This window comes from Orbicella faveolata, unplaced genomic scaffold (genome assembly GCF_042242905.1).
Source record: "Orbicella faveolata isolate gen_17 unplaced genomic scaffold, um_ofav_v1 contig_48, whole genome shotgun sequence".
In the NCBI taxonomy this organism is placed as follows: Eukaryota; Metazoa; Cnidaria; class Anthozoa; order Scleractinia; family Merulinidae; genus Orbicella; species Orbicella faveolata.
In genome coordinates, this window is record NW_028301578.1 from 12,458,748 (window position 1) to 12,477,211 (window position 18,464).

General features: G+C 40.3%; 2 protein-coding genes and 1 pseudogene across 2 annotated transcripts; all 3 read left to right on the forward strand.

Moving 5' to 3' along the window:
* Nucleotides 1-2,255: 2,255 nt before the first annotated feature.
* Nucleotides 2,256-2,671, forward strand: LOC110039633 (uncharacterized). Its single transcript, XM_020744761.2, has one exon. The coding sequence runs from the start codon at nucleotides 2,348-2,350 to the stop codon at nucleotides 2,669-2,671; it is 324 nt and encodes a 107-aa protein (XP_020600420.2). The 5' UTR covers nucleotides 2,256-2,347.
* A 3,842-nt stretch (nucleotides 2,672-6,513) lies between these two features.
* On the forward strand, nucleotides 6,514-7,853 carry LOC149096581 (uncharacterized; annotated as a pseudogene).
* A 5,510-nt stretch (nucleotides 7,854-13,363) lies between these two features.
* Nucleotides 13,364-16,692, forward strand: LOC110039631 (uncharacterized). Its single transcript, XM_020744760.2, has 4 exons — nucleotides 13,364-13,438; nucleotides 13,550-13,840; nucleotides 14,398-14,419; nucleotides 15,105-16,692. Exons 2-4 carry the CDS (start codon nucleotides 13,550-13,552, stop codon nucleotides 15,779-15,781), a joined length of 990 nt encoding a protein of 329 aa, XP_020600419.2. The 5' UTR covers nucleotides 13,364-13,438; the 3' UTR covers nucleotides 15,782-16,692.
* The last annotated feature ends 1,772 nt before the right edge of the window (nucleotides 16,693-18,464 follow it).

An 18,464-nucleotide genomic window follows, 5' to 3' on the forward strand; every position in this document is an offset into this window, starting at 1 on the left:
CAGAAAAAAAAAACTGTATCGAACCATCTTTTAATTTCACCTGTTTAAGTTGTGTGTATAGCTGCGATGATCAATCATTGGTTCATATCTTTCTCCGCAGTTCAAATATATGATCTTTTACATAGTCGATTGTATTCCTCACCATCTATAGGTATATGTCGAAGTCACAATGTGACCAGCTCCCAGCCGGGTTGATAGCTCGGTTGGTAGAGCACTGCACCGGTATCGCAGAGGTCATGGGTTACGTTCGAATCCCGTTCATACCCGTTCACAACTGCTTAAGTTGTGTGGGTGTATAGCTGGGATGATCAATCATTTGGTCATATCTTTCTCCGCAGTTCAAATATATGATCTTTCATATATACACTTGTAAGAACAGCTAAGTGTTTCTTTACAATAGGTTTTGTTCAATGTCGAATCGCGTTTTAGAATACTATACAGCTTACCCCAGAAGGAGAGAAAATTTAATAGAACACGAAACAGAAGACAGTAACTCGAGTGCGATGTGGTTTGTTCGCGGAAACAGAATATCAACAATTTCAACAAACGATATTATAGTTAGACAATTCATTATTTACACACCTGCCTGGCTGCTGAATGAAAAATAGCGTAAAACAGTTAAACGCAGTGTCTCACATATCCAGAAATTATAAACGAGAAGGCTTCACGTACACTCTGTTATTTTACGAAAAATAAAACACTTGTTATATCTACAGGAACATCAGTGCGTGCAAGGAACTTCAGAAAATTCATGGTAGGGCTGTTAAATTTCTAAGATATCACGTCAATTTTTTTTTAATGTACAGCTGCTAAATTTCTCAGCATTAACTCAAATTTGCCGTTCGTTTCACTTTCACTTCTCTAGCTCAATGCCTGTCCATCGATTTTCTTCCCAGAAGCCGCCGATCACAGTTGTATTCATGCTGTTCTTAACAGCATCGATCAGAGCAGAACCAGATGGCGCTTTCTTCAAGATCAGAAAAAACTCTTTTCTGTCTGATGAAAATACTATTTGGAATGGAAAGGCTGCCTCCTTACTGTCCTGTTCACAAAAGTGTGCAAGGCAAGCTACTTGCAAAAGTGCCAGTTTTATGACAAGTGAAGGAAGATGCTCGCTACTCAATGAAAAACAAACGAAGCATTCTGACTTGCTTTTACAACGAGAACACTCGTTCTATTTGAAAAAGGTGTGTTGTGCGGTTGTGTTTGATTTTAGTAACGGGAACCAATAGATTGTTTTCGATATATTAAAATTCAGCTTGGCAATGAAGCCTAGAGGACTCAAACAAAGGAAATTGAATGAGCAGGTTTATTCAATTGTTTTGTTTGTGTCTTCTAGGCTTCGCTATCAAGCTGAACTGTTTTAGTATATCGAAAGTAGTCTTTTATTAAGGGAAACTTAATTTGACCTTTGGGCCTCAAACTTTAAACGCGTCGGTTTTTGAACATGTGATGAGTCACTATTTAGTTAAAAAAAAAAGCCTGGACTCTGATGATATGAAGCCTTTTTTTTTTAACTTAACCCTCTTTTTCCTGCATGTTCGTACGCGTCAAGTGATCTTTCATGCACTTCTTTTCAAGATAATACAGGTTATAAATAATACCTCAACATCGCCGTCGACTCCAGCTTCATGCGGTAAGTTGAGCTTCTTTTCTTCTTTTCATTAACTTGAGTTCCGATATAATAACTAAGCAACTGTTCTTAATTTTCTTTATTTACATCAAGCCAGGATATGTGATTGCGAAACATTTTAAGAACATTCTATTAGTTCTTATAAGGCTGAAATATTTTAACTGAACGAAACTTGTCAACTGAAACAGAACCTTAAGAGGATCTGTCACAAGTTTTAAGCCCTTTTTTTAATTAATAATGCGGAGCATTACTCTCAAACTGACGGGAAAACCAAAATAATAGTTTATTTTTTCAGGGGAGAGAGGAACGCTGATCGCTACGTTTGCAAAAACCAAAATAATAATAATAATAATAATAATAATAATAATAATAACTATAACCTAACATTGCCTCAGAATTATGCCATGCGACACAGTTATGCGAAGTAGCACTATATCAAGAGAATGAAGAGTTTGATAAATCCAGATGTCTTAACTGAGTTTGACCTTATCTGACCGAGAGATTATGTTGTTTCTCTTGATGTGACTTATTGACTTATTACAATTGACAAGAAATGTATATTATATTGATTAACAAGGGGCAGGTACCACTTAATCTTCAGCAGTCCTCTCGTGCCAGACCCTGCGCAGTCAATCTCCCCTTCCTCTCTCGGGAGTTTATTGGATTAATCCAGACGGTGGGTCCCATACCAACGCGTTCAAGGCTTACTCTGACATGGAGACTAATAAAGGAGGCTGTACTCTAGTGTGGAGCCATACCTTCACTAATTATGAATTTTTCCTGGCTGGTTCAAACGTAGTCACACCAAGACCAAATTGGCCAGCCAACCCGCAAGCGGATGTTCCCATATCAACAACTCCACCACTGAGCGAAACAGACTACAACGCCATGGAGTTCTCTCTGTGGAAACAACTTGGCAGACAGGTCCTCATCAAGAGCAACATAAACAACTGGTTGATATGTAATCCGGGAACAGGAAGTTTGGTTGATCGGCAGGAAGGGAGCGTCAGTTGTCAGATTGTCAAACGCGTGACCTAGTGATGGTTCAAATTGTGGGCCAGTGTTTCTCTCAGCCTCATTCTAGGTTGACGGATACTACTATTTCGACGGTTGTACGGGGAAAGACTTTCCCATCAGTGATCCTTGTGGTGTAACGTCTGGCAAATGGTCTTATATGAAAAATGTGGCTAATCCCCACGCTAACATTTTCATCCGATGAACTTTCAACAGAGACGTTTCATCATTATTGATAATCCTTATAAAATGCCACTTTCTAACCAAAGGTTGAAAAAGTTTTCAGGCGTAACATCGTAATATTAACTGCATAATAGCGTTTATTATCCAACTGCAGCGAATACCGTCCAAATAACAGTACAATTATACAGCGATATCGATATTGTACAGTTATTTTTACAACAGAAATTCTATCAGCCGCACAGTTCGGCGCGCGCGCACAAAACTGTCACACTCTGCCTCTTTCATTGATAAATTATTGACTACAGAGTTGGATGATAAATATTTTATTAGACGTTTTGGTGCGCAGTATCGCTTTAAATTTTTTATTCGTTGTTTGTATTTTGACTCGCCCTACTTGCTTGTCAAAACACAGCACAACTCGTAAAAATATATATATATGATATTTGCCGGCTGGGAGGTCCGTATGGTGAAAAACTGTGACCGAGGTCTTGAAAATGCTGCCCTCGGCCTGCGGCCTCGGGCAGCATTTTGAAGGCCGAGGTCACAGGTTTTCACTATACGGACCGACCCTAAGCCGGCAAATAACATGTTTATTTTTTTTCTCCTGCAGTAAATTGGTTTTACAGATTACAAATGGGTTTGTTTACGCAACTCATGTCATTGAAGCGGCTTCCGCGCCGTCTACTAACGATTTGTAAAAAAATCTCGGCAACGAGCGAGTAACTTAGATGGTAGACAAAGAAACATGTATTAAAGAACAGATTTTTTTTTTAACTACGTTGTGTTAGTTGCATTTATTTCACCAGTTAAGTTCTCCAAAATTGTTTTTGCGGTGTGAATTTTCGTGCGAAGTTTGAAGTTTTACTACAAAAACAATTTCTGTCAGTCGTTGCTTTTAAAATCACTTGAAATCAGACTTTTCTACCGTAAATTGAATAGCAGAAAGCGAGGAAATTCGTTAAGTGTATTCCACAGAAATTCTCCTAAATACAGCAACGATCAGAGAGGTAAACTCGACTGAAATTGACTCAGATTTTATGGCGAGAGAAACACAGGATTACGCGCCATTACAGCGTCAAGCTACAAACAACCAAGCAAACTCTCACAACTTCAAAACATTCCACTGAATTTACTTACAGTGACTTTCCTTGCCATTTTAAAATGAACAGGGATAGACTTGCGTTGACTAATCGTCGATGGACGTATAAAAAAGGCAAAAGATTGACGATTACCGCCAACTTTTAGGAGCGAAATTTAGGCTGCGAAGAAAAATTCCGGCCCGTGGGCCGTATCGTAAAAAGCTGGACCGGGCACTTGCGTATGATTAACCAATCAAATTCGAGGATTTAGGAATCCGGCCCGCTCAGATGCTTGAGAAAAAAATAAACAGCAATACTACACACCAAAACACCTAATAAGATATATTTATTCACATGTACCTTTACTTTCATTCGGATGTCAAAGTAGCATAGTAGTGCTGATATCTTCAAACAAAGAATAATAAATAGATCAATGAATAAGACTAGGCAAGGTCACTGATTACATTTCAGTAAAACCGATTGACAGTATTGAGAACAAGATTTCTGAAAATCTAATATAACAATATTATCTTTAAGGAGGCTTTCCTTAGTTAACAATAAGCCCTATACATGCACATGTACAGACAATACCCGCCATCTTGGTTTTGTAGTGTGCCATTAAAATGCATTGGAAACGGGAGGCAAAGTTCCTAAATACATTTCTAATAATCAGCCTCTTGAAGGAAACAACCTACCACACAATTCCATGGTAACCTCTGTTGTGGCGTAGTTTGTCAAAAATCGAAGGTTGGCCGGATTTTAACTTCTCAAAACTCTCACCCTACCGTCAACAAATCTGCATTTAGCCCCCTTAATTAATAACAGAGTAAATATAGGGGTTTGGTACCGAACTCAGCAAACTCGGGCCTGACTGTCCCAGACTATCACAGGTCTCCGTGGGTTGCATGCGCATGGCACCATCCAGAAGTTTGTACGAAGAAAACAAGTAAAATCCAGCCAGTTATGGGGCACAACCTAACCCATACATGACGGCAAGCAGACGCATGTACATGTTCAAGAAAACTGGCAAAAAAGACAAAAATTGTTTCACCTACATGGCAAATGCGATCGCCATGGCAATGTAAACTGACGAGGAAAAACAGTTTACACCTCACCTTAAAGTTTCGGGGAGGAATAAATGAGCAGCTTAATGGAGAAAATACTCTTTTTACAATTCTGAAACTTAACCGCTATTAATAGTACTGTCTTGACAGGTTGTTGGAAGTTGTTACCAGCGCGTACATAAAGTAGAGGGCAACATTGTGAAAACGTATTGGAATTAGAAATTAATGGGTATTTCTGTAGCGTTTCCTTTCTTCATGACCTCCAGTTTAGGTTTTGTTTATGATAATGAAAGCCACCTTTTTATATGTAAACCTTACTATTAAAATGATATTTTGTGTTTTCGCTATTTCAAGAGGAAGATATTGGCTCTGCTTGCATTTAAAGCTTTGAAGCGTTTCACCGTTCTAATGTAATAAAGCTCTATACATTTCCTCATTAAAGTGCAAATAAATTAAATTGAATTGAATCATTGCTAAGAAACACGATTATCTCTAGAAGTTAACAGTGCAAATGTAAATAATTGTTCTTCCAACTGAAAAGTAAAGAAATGAATCCTTGCGAAACTGTGATGATTACTTTAAGTTGTGTGAGTTTGCATTTCCTTGCGTCTTGGAAATAAAGTGGACCGCTCATTTAGACTTTAAGGGTGCGTTCCTTTGGGGTGATCTGGATCAGGATCAGTGATCCAAGATCTGTCTGGATCATGGTGCATCAAAGGAACCGATGAATCCAACCCTGGCCACGAACTCATCGGTTCCTTTGGTGCATCATGATCCAGACAGATCTTGGATCACTGATTCTGATCCAGATCATCCCAAAGGAAGGTACCCTTAGAAAACAGTCTTGGCGAGGGCTAGACCAGCAAGCATGCATGTCCAGTAAATTCTTTTCGGTTCTGTCTTTTGCTTGTTTTTTTATTCTTTTCTTGTTTTCTTATTTTTTTATTCTTTCTTTTCGCGTGAATTTGTTTGCTGAGGATTAAGCTTCTTCGGCGTCCAGTTGGAGACCAACAGGTAACTATCAATTGGGTTCCTTGCTGTATTTAGTTCAGTTTTTGTTTCTATTCACAATATCTTCGCCACGAGCACACAAAGTCGCATGTATTTGTTTATCAGTTGACATCACAATTGAGATTTTACTGTAACGCCAGGAAAATATAGTTAATGGCTGTGACGTGCGTTCTCAAGGAGCCGTTCATGGCGGCATCGCTTTCTGTACAGCTATTGAGCAGTTGTATTCCAAGGGTCAGCATACTGTAAGCCTTATTGTAGCTAAACCGAAAACATTGTAGCTTTGTTACCTTCAGAGCGTTATAACGAACCATAGCATTGGTGCAAAGCATTAAACACTATTCATGTTTAAGATGTTACACGTGCTAGGGTAAGCTGCTCGGTAGTACAGCCTTTTCTACCGGCTTACCAGCAGAGAAACGTCTACCTATAAAAGCTTGAACAACTGTTCAGAGTCCATTTTGAGTTCTTTTAAGCAAAGTGGCTATTAGTTTTTGTAAATCTATCGTTAAATTTTCGTAAACCTTCCATGGCTCGCCCTCGCCGCTCGTCGAACAGTGCTAAGAGCGCTACCAGAAGTGAGGACCTATCGAAGCTCTCCAGCGAGGTCCTAAAACTTCGTCTTCAAGCCCTAAATTTGCCCATAACGGGCTCCAAAAGGCAACTCCTAGCCCGGCTCAAGCGAACATCAACGGGAAAGGCCAGTCAATCCAAACGAAGATCTGCTCGGCCTCAACGCACTCGTCCTCAGGCAAACAACACAGCTACGCAACAGCCGTCCACTGCTGCTGGTGGAATCGACGCCACGCAAAGCTGACGTCGCAGCATTCCGGAGGACAGCGTCCTCTCCGACCGCGCCTCGCTGTTTTCTATCGGGGACATTCCGCAGTCAGATGCAGAGGAAGATCTCTTGCAAACCAGTCAGTCTAGCAATCAACGAGCTCGAGACGCCCTTAGTCCAGCGAAGCGCTCTGCCATCAAGGACATTGTATCCCAGTCTGTGCACAGCGCTCTGCGCACCGTTCTTACAAACCGCGCCCTCCAACCAAACTCTTGCTGCTTCGGGTATGGCGTCTCCTTTGGGTCTTTCGAGGCCAGTGGACCGGCATATAGAGGACAAAATACTCCGGGGTGAGTACGTTGATATTGCCTTACTCTTACCTGACAACTTGTACCAGTCCCAGACCCCTGAAATCCAGCTCCGCTTAGACGATTCGTCTTCAAGTCCCATGGGTTCCTTGGTCACCGTGGTTAGGAAAAGAAAACCCGTTATAGACTCATTTCAGAAGTGGCTGGAGGCCTACATGGTGTACATATTGATAATTGTAACTGCCTATCCAAGGTGGGCCCTCGGCTTGAGCTTATTAAGTACCATCAGATTATTAGTCGGGCGGTAACTAAATTTAAAGGTCTGGCTTGGCTTTCGTACGACCAGCAATTTCGTCGCCGCGGCTCTTCCAATTTGTCCCTTCAGGGGGACAAAGTTGACCTCGAGTTATGGAAGGTGACCTTCTCAGGCCTAGCTAAGCTCCACTGCGCTATCTGCTCGAGTCCCTATCACGTTGAAGGTGTCTGTCCTTCCGCTGACCGCTACAGAAAACAGCGTCGTCCCCAGACGATGTGCTTTGACTTCAACAAGTCCTCCGGGTGCCGGCGCCAGGCCCTCCCAGACTGCCCTCAGCAACAATCTAGTGGCCCAGCCCGGAACACGGGAGTCCCCAGACCTAGTGAGCGAGGCAAGAAGTAAAGTGAAGCAGCAAAGACGTCATCAGCAGCCCTCAGTGTCCTCACCTATTGACATTTATCGCTCAAATTTAGAATTGAGTGATCATCCAGATCTTAATTTTGTCTTTAATTTGCTAAGTAAAAAAAAAATTTTTTTTTCTAAGTACACTTAAAGAAGGCAGATTTCAGCCCGTTCAGCCTGGATTTCTCCCAGCCTTATCTCTGCGACGCAACACCCTGATGTAGTTTCTTCCAACCTGCAAAAGGACGTGAATTGAACACGGGTAGCCGGCCCCCCTCCTACCCCTCCCTTAGCAAATTTCCAATGTCATCCAGTGGGAGTTATTCCTAAAAAACACTCATCTGACTGGCGAACTATCTATCACCTGTCCTACCCACAGGGAAATAGTATCAATGACCACATTGCTAAGGATCCCTATTCCCTGAGTTATGTTAGGGTGGACGATGCAATTCATATCCTCCAGTCCCTGGGGAAGGGCGCCTTTATGGCTAAGACTGATCTTAAATCAGCCTTTCGACTTATACCAATCCACCACGACGACTGGAACTTACTGGGTATTCTTTAGAAATCTCAATGACGTGGACATGTACTTACCCTTTGGGCTAGCTTCGCAGTGCCCCGTTCATTTTTAAACAGCTCTCCGATGGGCCTGAAAGGAACCTAAAACATAACTACGGTATCCAGCATGTCATTCACATCCTGGACGACTTCTTCATTGCTGAACGTTCTAGATTAGCTTGTCTCACTAGCTTCGGCAATATTCTACGGCTATTCATGTTACTTAGGGCCCCGATAGGCCCCTCCCAAGAAATAGAATTTATGGGGATCGTTTTAGATAGCATTCGCATGGAGGCCCGCTTACCCCAGGACAAACTTTCCAGGACTTATGACTTGCTGACTCGTTCAAGAAACGCCGCTTCGTGCGCTTGGTTGAGTTACAATCACTCATTGGAACTCTCCAGTTTGCACGTAAAGCGGTAGTCCTCGGCAGGACCTTCCTTCAACGCGCGATTAATTCGACTAAAGGTGTCTCAAGTCGTTTTTACCATATCAGGCTTAACAAGGAGATCTTTAAGGACCTCGATAAGTGGAAAGTTTTCCTCTCCAAATGGAACGGGTGCTCCCTTTTACTTGAGTCTAGCACTACCCCTACTCCAGACCTAGAGCTCTACACTGACGCAGCGAGCTCCGTGGGGTTTGGTGGTTATTTTCAGGGAAAGTGGTTCCAAGGGCACTGGCCTCCCCATCTGCTTTTGAACCGAGAGCAGGGTATAAGCATTGGGTGGCAAGAACTCTTCCCCATCGTTGTTGCCTGTGCTATATGGCACTCACTTTTTATTAGAAAACGTTTGCAGTTTTGGTGTGATAATGAGTCAGTGGTATCTATCATAAATTGGTGGCATTCAAAAGCCCCCTTTATCATGGAACTGGTCAGAAAGCTTGTTCTTGTATCTATGGAACATAATTTTCTCGTAAGGGCCGTCATGTTCCTGGGGCTTCAAATTAGATTGCTGATACCCTCTCCCGCTTTCAGATGCAGCGCTTCTGGGTCCTCGCACCCGACGCCAACCCGATTCCTTGTACCATCTCGCCTTTGCTAATGACCCTTTGAGAGGGGAAGTGCTCACCTATGCTTTTTGGGGTCTATCCAAGAACACATATCGAGCCTACAGTTGGGGGGAAAAACGCTTTTTACAATTCTGTCTGATGAATCGCCTCCTAGGGCCAGACGGGGATGTACTTCCCGCCCCGAGGGAACAATTATTTATTTTGCCTCCTATCTCGCTAGAACAGTGCGTCATGGCACAATTAAGCCCTATTTAGCGGCTGTTCGCAACATCCATATTACCGTCGGGTACAGTGACCATCTTAAGGGCACGCCTCTTCTCCCCTAGGTTTTACGCGGTATTCTCCGCTATCAAGGCGAACAGCATATTCGCCGTCAACCGGTCACCCTTCAGGTGCTCTCAGCAATCCGTCCTGTTTTGCAATCATGGCTTAGCTACCGGGATTTCTCCATGATCTGAGCCGCCTTTAATTTAGCTTTTTTCGCGTTTCTGTGCTGCAGTGAATTTACCTACAACAGTGTCCGCTAATTTAGACTGTTCAGTTGATCTCTCTACCGATTGTGTAGCCTTTCATCCAACCCTGGCATGCTCGCAGCGCGTGACGGTGCAGCTAAAATCGTCAAAAACAGATGCATACAGGCGAGGGCAATCTCTCACCATCGCTTGCACTTCGTCCACCCTTTGCTCCGTGTCGGCTGTGCGAGAGTACTTTCTCTTAGCACGGCCACAACATGTACAGGGTCCCTTATTTTACTTCCAGTCAGGTGGTTTTCTTACGCGGGGACACTTCGAGGGTCGGAGATCTTCCTTACCAGAGTCTCAAGGGCCATAGCTTCCGCATAGTGCTGCGTCGGTTGCCGCTGCTGCCAGCTTGCCAGACTGGCTTATTCAAGTCATGGGTCGCTAGTCCTCAGACTGTTACCAGCTTTATATAAGAACTCCTCAATCTACATTAGAGTCAGTAGCTCCCAGGATGGTCGCCGTTGTTGAACGTTTTTCGGTGAATTAGTTTTCCACGGCTTGGGGGATGCATTGCCTTGCATGCATCAGTGGCGGTTAAGCCTGCACAGCGACCCCAAGGAACATCGCTTGCTAACTGATACTCTTGTCCGATCCAGCACGTGCTGTCTGTCATTCAGCTCGTAGTGGTGAGGAGATAAGTGAGGTTGTTTGTTACGCTATCGCCGGAAGTCGCATGGGCTAACCAAACGCAAGGCACTGTTGCGCCAGTAACGCCATCACGAGTTGTTTGTATTTGATTAATAGTTCTGGTTCAATTGCAAGTCGCCACAGTTAACTTACTTTCGTTAGGAACAACGACATATTACCTGCAAAAATATATATAAGTAAGTAATTTAGTTCAAAAGATAGTTGTAAGACTCGTTTTAATATTTGGCAGTCACGAGGCTGAATACATTGGAATGATATAGGTGTCCAGTGAAGGCGAAGCATGTAACGGAGGTATATATTGTTTTGCATTTTCTAGTTTAGGGTTAGGGGACGCAGCGGGGAGCTTATTTTTACTTTGACGGATGTACAGAAAGCGTCACAACGTATGCAACCAATCTAGGCTAAGGAGATTCTAAATTCTTAATTAATAAAGTAGCATATGACTACGAAGGGTTTAAACCCCAGAGACATAGTTACGTTAGTGGAAATTGATAACCAGTAGTATAGTGCATTGACACTATTTAAGTGGTGTTATTATGAGTCACATATCGACAAGATTGTGGTCTCAAACTAAACAGGCACCAGCTAGCTAGTCGGATAGACTTTTCCAAAGTTTGATTTTACGGGCTCTCCCTTAATCAATCTTTCAATGTAATATAATCTTAGTGTTCTAGGACCATTTTGCGTATTAGATTAGACTACTAAGCCGATCTCAAACCATAGTAAAACCAAAACCAAAAGCAAAGTAAATCCCTCATTGCTTTCGACACTCAATTGAAAATAGCCCTATGCCAATAAAAGCCATCCTTTATAAATAACCATACTCTATTTCGTCCACGCTGAATATGCGTACTCGTGCTGATTGTGAGAAGTAAATATTGCCTCAGAATGTATTAAAACATCCCGTTTGTCAGCTTTTTCCATTTTCACTTTTGCAAACTGTTTTGTAGACTTCTATGTATCAAAGTTACATATACTTGCTTACTGCTGAGAGAAGTGATGAACGTGAAATCAGATAGCCCGAATGCTACGTGATAACATATAAACTAGCGTTTGCAAACTCAAGGATTACAACTTAAACAAGTTTCTAAAACAATTTAAAACTAATTCCATACCAAGAGGACAACCTTTTCATAAAAAAAAAAAAATATATATATATATATATATATATATATGATCTTGTTTGTTCCTCTTAGATACGAAGTCGTTGCTTCCATCCCTCAGTTTTAATTAGGTTGACAAAGCGGTTTTCAATTGAGTGTCGTAAAACCAAAACCAAACCAATTTCTTACCAATTAGACTACTCGGGCAATCTTTACTCGAAAGAAAACCAAAACCAAAACCAACTATAATTGCCTGATTACTTTCCACACTTAATCGAAAACCGCTCTAGTCAAATGAGAAAACCTAAATATAGATTTATTCACATGCAACGTTTAAAATAAACGAATAACTGCCACTTTATATCCGTCTTGAATCCATGTACGTTGCTTTTGAAAAGCTTTAAAAAAGCCCCGTCTTGTATCTCCTGCTGAGCTTTGTTTTCAACTGAGGTGACATACGGTTTTTCAATGAAGAAGATTTCAGAATTCTCTCTGTTTCAGTTCAAGTGATAAATAATTAAAAATCAAATATATAACCAGCCGTTCGATTTCACTGGCTTATCAAGAAACCCAAATAGAAACCACTCACAAACCTCGGCACATGGGGCTTCATATTGCATGAACAACACAATGGCTGATTGTTAACTAGATCAATATTTTTCCTGCCTTGAGCAACGTTTCTTAAAGTATTGTTCTGAAGCTTCAATATCGACATTTTGTATTTTTATTGAACTCGTGCATGCATGTCACAAAATGGTATTAAAATTGTATTTTATCCCTATCAAACCTTAGAATAACATTAAATCTCTCAAAACCATTGCCTTTTGATTACGTATCGATCTGAGCACTTTTGAAAATTTTAATCTGATGATCTCCATCTTTGACACATGCTTTTTAAATTTGTCAACGGATGCTGCGCAACAGAATCTTTTTACTTCTCCAAACAACCAGCACAAGAGCTCAAGAATCATTACAAACTTTCTTGAAAATAGTGAACATCCCTATTCTATTTAATAAAACTCTTTTTTTCTGAAAGATCAGATTCAGTGACATTTGTTCGCTGCGAACCAGAGAAAAAATTGTACGAGCCAACCTTCCCTTCTATCATCTTACATAATGTAATAGTTTGAGGTATAAAACGCTTATCACTACATCTTTGGTTTGCTGGTTTCCTCCATGCTATCATCAATCATATACATAACTACACCCACTTCATCGGTTACTAAGGTTGCGGATGTCTACATTGGCCCAGAATTGTCCTTGATAGGCCGTATCAAGCTAAATGGCTCATTCGACAGAGCGGAGATTACAAATGTGATTTAGATTGAAAGGAGGAAGCAATTAACGCGGAAATTGAATCTAAAGATCGTTTTGAGGATCTACACTATGTATCCAACATTAAATTAGTAAATATTAAACTTAGGATTCTGACAAGTTGAAGTCTCTCATTTCAAAAGTCTGTATTTACCTTGTTAAAAAAATCCCAATATATATCATAGTGTGCAGAGTTTCGTCCGCTTTTTGTCCAAAATAAGCAAAGCTGAGCCCGAAAAGGTTTGGTTGAAAATTAAACGCGTCCAAAATTTCTTATTAAAATGTATATTTCTTGGGCATAATGATTTCGATTTACGCACGCACTCTTATCATTAAATGTCGACTTATTTGGTTAATAGCAAAAATAATGTTAAAAAAAGAAAAACAGCATGTCAACCTCAATTAAAGAAATAGTGTTTTGCACGCTAATAAATTTCTATTACGCATTTGTCATAGTTCGAAAGCTGTCGTTTCTCACGGGCGCCTTTAGTTAACGTTGTACCTGTTGTCGCTCCCAGGTTTCACCCTACGCCTGTTTTCGTCGGGAAAATCGTAAGTAATTCAATCTTTCATAACTCAACTAGCTTCCCGTAAGGCATTGAACTCTTCTTTTAAATTCCATATATTGACCAAATATTAAACACTTTTTTTTCTTTCTTGCAGATGTTTTTTGGGACACTTGTATTCATGTTGTTCTTAGCGGCGAAGATAAAGGCAGAAGAAAAAGGAGTTTACTTTAAAATCGAAGAAAAAGCTCTTTTATTTGGTGGAAACACTATTTCGAATGAAAAGGCTGATTCCTTGCTGTCCTGTACACAAATCTGCGCCAGGCGAGCTGCTTGTAAAAGTGCAAATTTTATAGCAAGTCAAAGAACTTGCTCCCTTCACAATGAGGAACAAACAAATCAACCCAAAAACCTTTTAAAGGGAGATGGTTCTTTCTATTTGGAAAAGGTTTGTTGACAGTCTGTCGTCCAGACACAAGCATTATGTTAATTTATGCAGACAAGCTTTCGATATCCAGAGAAAGAAAATAATTCAATGCGGGATTCTCTCCGATGTCACATTAAATAAATGGATAAATTGGAAACTATTATTACTCTTTAGGTTGTGTTGAAATCTTCTCTCGTTGAATTTTCCACACCGTTACCGAATTAACCTCTTTTTTTTTTTTCGGGTGTTGTCACCTTCAAATCGTTTCAGAAATCGTTTCACAAACGTAGAGCTATGAAAAAGGAAACAAAACTTGAACATAATGATTGATACTTTCCCATCAAAAAGAATATAGCCGAAACGAAGGAAATTTACTGTGCATGCTCGAATATGCTTACTGCGATTAATCTCTCTGAACTTTTACTATATATCAGTTCAAATAACCACTCAAAAGAAGTTTGGGTGAAAATTGATTTCTCCTCTTACAAGTCAGCTAGTTAACGCATTACCAGCCATGTCTTTCCACTTTCATTTTTTTCTATGCCACGTTTTCTTACACATATTTACTTAATTTACAGGTGGATTTTCCGGGAATTCTGGGTAAGGAGCACAGTGAATAATGAGATGTTATGAGAAGATATAATCTTTGGAGCCTCTTGATGTCTGATGTGATGTGATATAATGTGATGTGTTGTTTTGTGACATGACGTGATGTGACGTGACGTGATATGATGTGATGTGAAGTGATGTGATTTGAAGTGATGTGATGTGATTTGATGTGGTTTAAACTGAAGTGGAGGGAAGTGATGTGACGTGATGTGTTGTGACGTGACGTGATCTGATGGGATGTGATGTGATGTAGTGTGGTGTGGTCTGGTGTGATGTGATGTGATTTAATGTGATATGACATGACGTGACGTGACTTAACGTGAAGTGACGTGACGTGATGTGATGTGGTGTGGTGTGATGCGGTGTGATATGATGTGATGTGATCTGATGTGATGCGATGTGATGTGATGTGAGGTGATCTGATGTGATATGATATGACGTGACGTGACGTGACGTGACATGATGTGATGCAATGTGATGTAATGTGATGTGGTGTGGTGTGGTGTGGTGTGGTATGATGCGATGTGGGTGAAATGATGCGATGTGATATGATGTGATGTACACTCCTCTAAGTCTGCCGCCTGGTTAGTAGCAACAAGTTCGGTAAATGAATACTATGAGAAATCAGTTATAACAGATGTATGATATGATCATTAACAAAATATGCTTTATTAAGGTACAACTCAATCTTCAGCAGTCCTCTCGTGCCAGACCCTCCGCAGCCGATCTCCTTCTTCTCCCTCAGGTGTTTATTGGATTGATCCAGACGGTGAGTCCCAGGAAAACGCGTTCAAGGCTTACTGTGACATGAAAACCGATGGAGGAGGATGGACACTAATTTGGAGCTATACATTCCTAAATTACAACAATTTCGCGAGTCACTCGAACGCAATCACACCAAGACCCAATTGGCAAGTAGACCCGAAAGTGGATGTTGCCATCTCGACAACTCCTCCATTGAACGAAACAGACTACAACGCCATAAATTTCTCGCTGTGGAAACAACTTGGCCGACAGGTCCTCATCAAGAGCAACATAAACAACTGGTTGATATGCCATCCCGGAAGTGGAAGTTTGGTTGATTGGCAAGAAGGAAGCGTCAGTTGTCAGATTGTAAAGCACGTGACAGCCACGTGTAAAGATAAATTGGCACCTGACAAATTTTCGCCGAGTCAGGGTTATGGACCGATGTTCTACACCAGCACTTATTTTCGCGGTACCTATTACTACTTCGATGGTTACACAGTGCAAAACTGGCCTACCCATGATCCTTGCGGCACAAATCAACCCAACCAAGAAAATCATGTGGTTAACCCACATGGAAACATTTTCATTCGAAACGCAGTTAATTAAAAAGCATTAACAATAAGAATGACGCAAGTTTGCATCTATGTGTGAAGAAGTAAGCAAATAATCCGATAAAATATTTTAGACTGCATTGAGAGAACTTATCAAAACTTAAAGGTCATAGATCAGCCTACTTTCGATTCTGCAGCTATTTAATTTAGCGATTTTATGTTTTTACTTACTTATCATTAACAATTTAATTACATGGAAAAAATTACTGCTGACGAGTGTCGTTATTCGTTTAACTGGTAAGCAAAGTTGTTTGAAGACATTATAACTGAACTGAGGTTTGAAAACAAGAGCAGGGGCTTTCTTGTAAAGAAAAGATTCAATCTATTTGAATTCTTCTATGAGAGCAATGTCATTTTCTTACAGTGTTCAATGATTTGAGGCTTTATCAAACATACTTTATAACAATATATTCGGGGGTATCCGCTTTCCTCACAAATCTGAGTGGGTCTTATGTGACGTTTTAAACTAAAGTTCTTTTGCGAACGTTCCGACTCAACCTCTTGACAAAAACAAATCGTGTACTGAATCTACGATAAAGTGCTTGTCAAATGGATGTTTTCGTTTGCTATATTAAGTGCATGAAGACAAGGTCCACACTTTCGATGTCAGAAGAAATATTACATCTTCGTTAAATCAAAAGTTTGAGCGTGCCTAAAATGGGAAAATGGCCAGCTGTCTAGTTTGATTTCAACGCAACTACCAACGAATCGCAATATTTCTTGATGAGCGAAATAGTTTGATGATCTAATTTTACTGAGTAAGCATGTAAAGTTCTGATGATAATAAAATAGTGTATTTTAGTGGCCTTCAAGAAAAGAAGAAGTAAGTAAAGCCAGGCAAAATAAGTTAACAACCTATGAAGGTGTAATCGTGTCGTCCCCCCATCCCAAAAAAAAAAAATCAAACAGCGTCCCACGCAAAATTAACGAAATAAAAGATCGGCAAGACAATGTTATTCTGATTACTCTGTGGATTGGTAATCGGTATGTTAAAAGATTACAACATACGTTAAGTATTTTGTGTTTACATTCAGAAACAATGGCAAAAGAGCTTTCAAATTAATGAACATGCTTTAGTTGCAAAGAATTTATAACCTTGCTTGAAAAAGAAAACAAATTACCTCGTAGATACTTTAACAGAACATGGTGGAGCTCTAAATTAAGTTCACTTGGTGAGGTACTATGAAAAGAAACATTTTGATATTTTGGTTTTATAACGTTTTAAAGATCACATTCAAAAACGTCGTTTCGCAGTTAACAGGTTTTTTCTTCGCAACTGCAGTACATGTACAATCCTTCCAATAGAGTGTGTTCACGTGACGCCATCGAATGCTCAAATCCAAAACTAAAGGGCCACTAAAGGTTTTATCCTCATCAGGCATAAGAGGTACTGAATTTATATCAGTTTACAACTTTCCAGCTCAATAGCGTCTTTCGTTTCGAAGCCAGCGCATTTTGAATTTCGGAGTTTATGGGGGTGCGTGACATGAAGCTAAGATCGCGTTTGCCGAAAAGTATACACTTATCTCGTAATTTTTAGCCATTTTAGGAGTTGTAGTATTAGGATAAGTTCTTGTGTAAAGGTTTTTTTGGTTCGGTTAAGATAATCAGTCGACTAGACAGCCAACGTAAGTCCCAGATGTTTACACTGTTTTCCCGCCGCCATACTGGAGGACTAAGGAGGTCCCCCAACATGGCGGCTCCATACTAGGCTCTATAATTTTGCGCGGAACATTTCGAAGAATATCTCAACTTTGGGACAACGCACACACCTTAAACTTGGAGAACTGTCTTCTTTATTTATCGTCTATAGTATCCCAATTTCTTGACTTTATCCGCTGAATGGTTTTTGATTTTACTCCTTTATTGCGTGACGATGAACATACTCTATGGAGTATATCTTTAGTAGCTATTCTTAACTAGATGAATTTTCGTGCAAGCATGTAGCGTTTTCTGAAGAAAATTATGTGATGTTCCCAAAACTTGAGAAAGTGGATAAAAACTGAATTAGAATAAAATTCCAAAACGTCCACATTATTGCTTGAGCGATGGCAAGATGTATTATTAAAAAGAAAAACAGTACGTCAAAATTGAATCACGTAATAATGTTTTAAGCTTTTTGGCTGTTTTTCCACAAGAAAATGGTAACTAACGCCTTGAAACTTGATTGCTAATGTATCAAATTTATGTCTTCATAAATAATTTCTTATTTTAGCCTCTAGGTGTTTACTAAATAGGTTTAATCTGTTTAAGATTTTTGTTCTCGTCCTCTTGCATTTATTCTGCCTTTAATGGTCAAAAAAGAAGCAGAGGAGCATGGCGTTTTCTTTAGAACCAAAAAATACTTCTTTCCCTTTGATGGAAAACCCATATGGCGCAGAAAGCTCGACTCCTTACTGTCACGTTCACAAATATGTGCAAGGCGAGCTGATTGCAAAATAGCAAATTTTATAGCAAGCTAAGAAACTTACTGTCTTCTTCGCGAAGAACAAGCTAAACAACCCAAAAGCTTATAAGACGAGGGGGCACTTTCGTTTAGAAAAGGTTTGATTTTAGTAACTTGCCAGGCGTCCAGGATTGATAAATATTCATCTAGACTTCAGTGTTTTGCTTCAAAAATATATTCATGTAGGTTTCAACGTTTCGCTTCAAAAAGGGCGGCTTCTTTTGATGCTGGA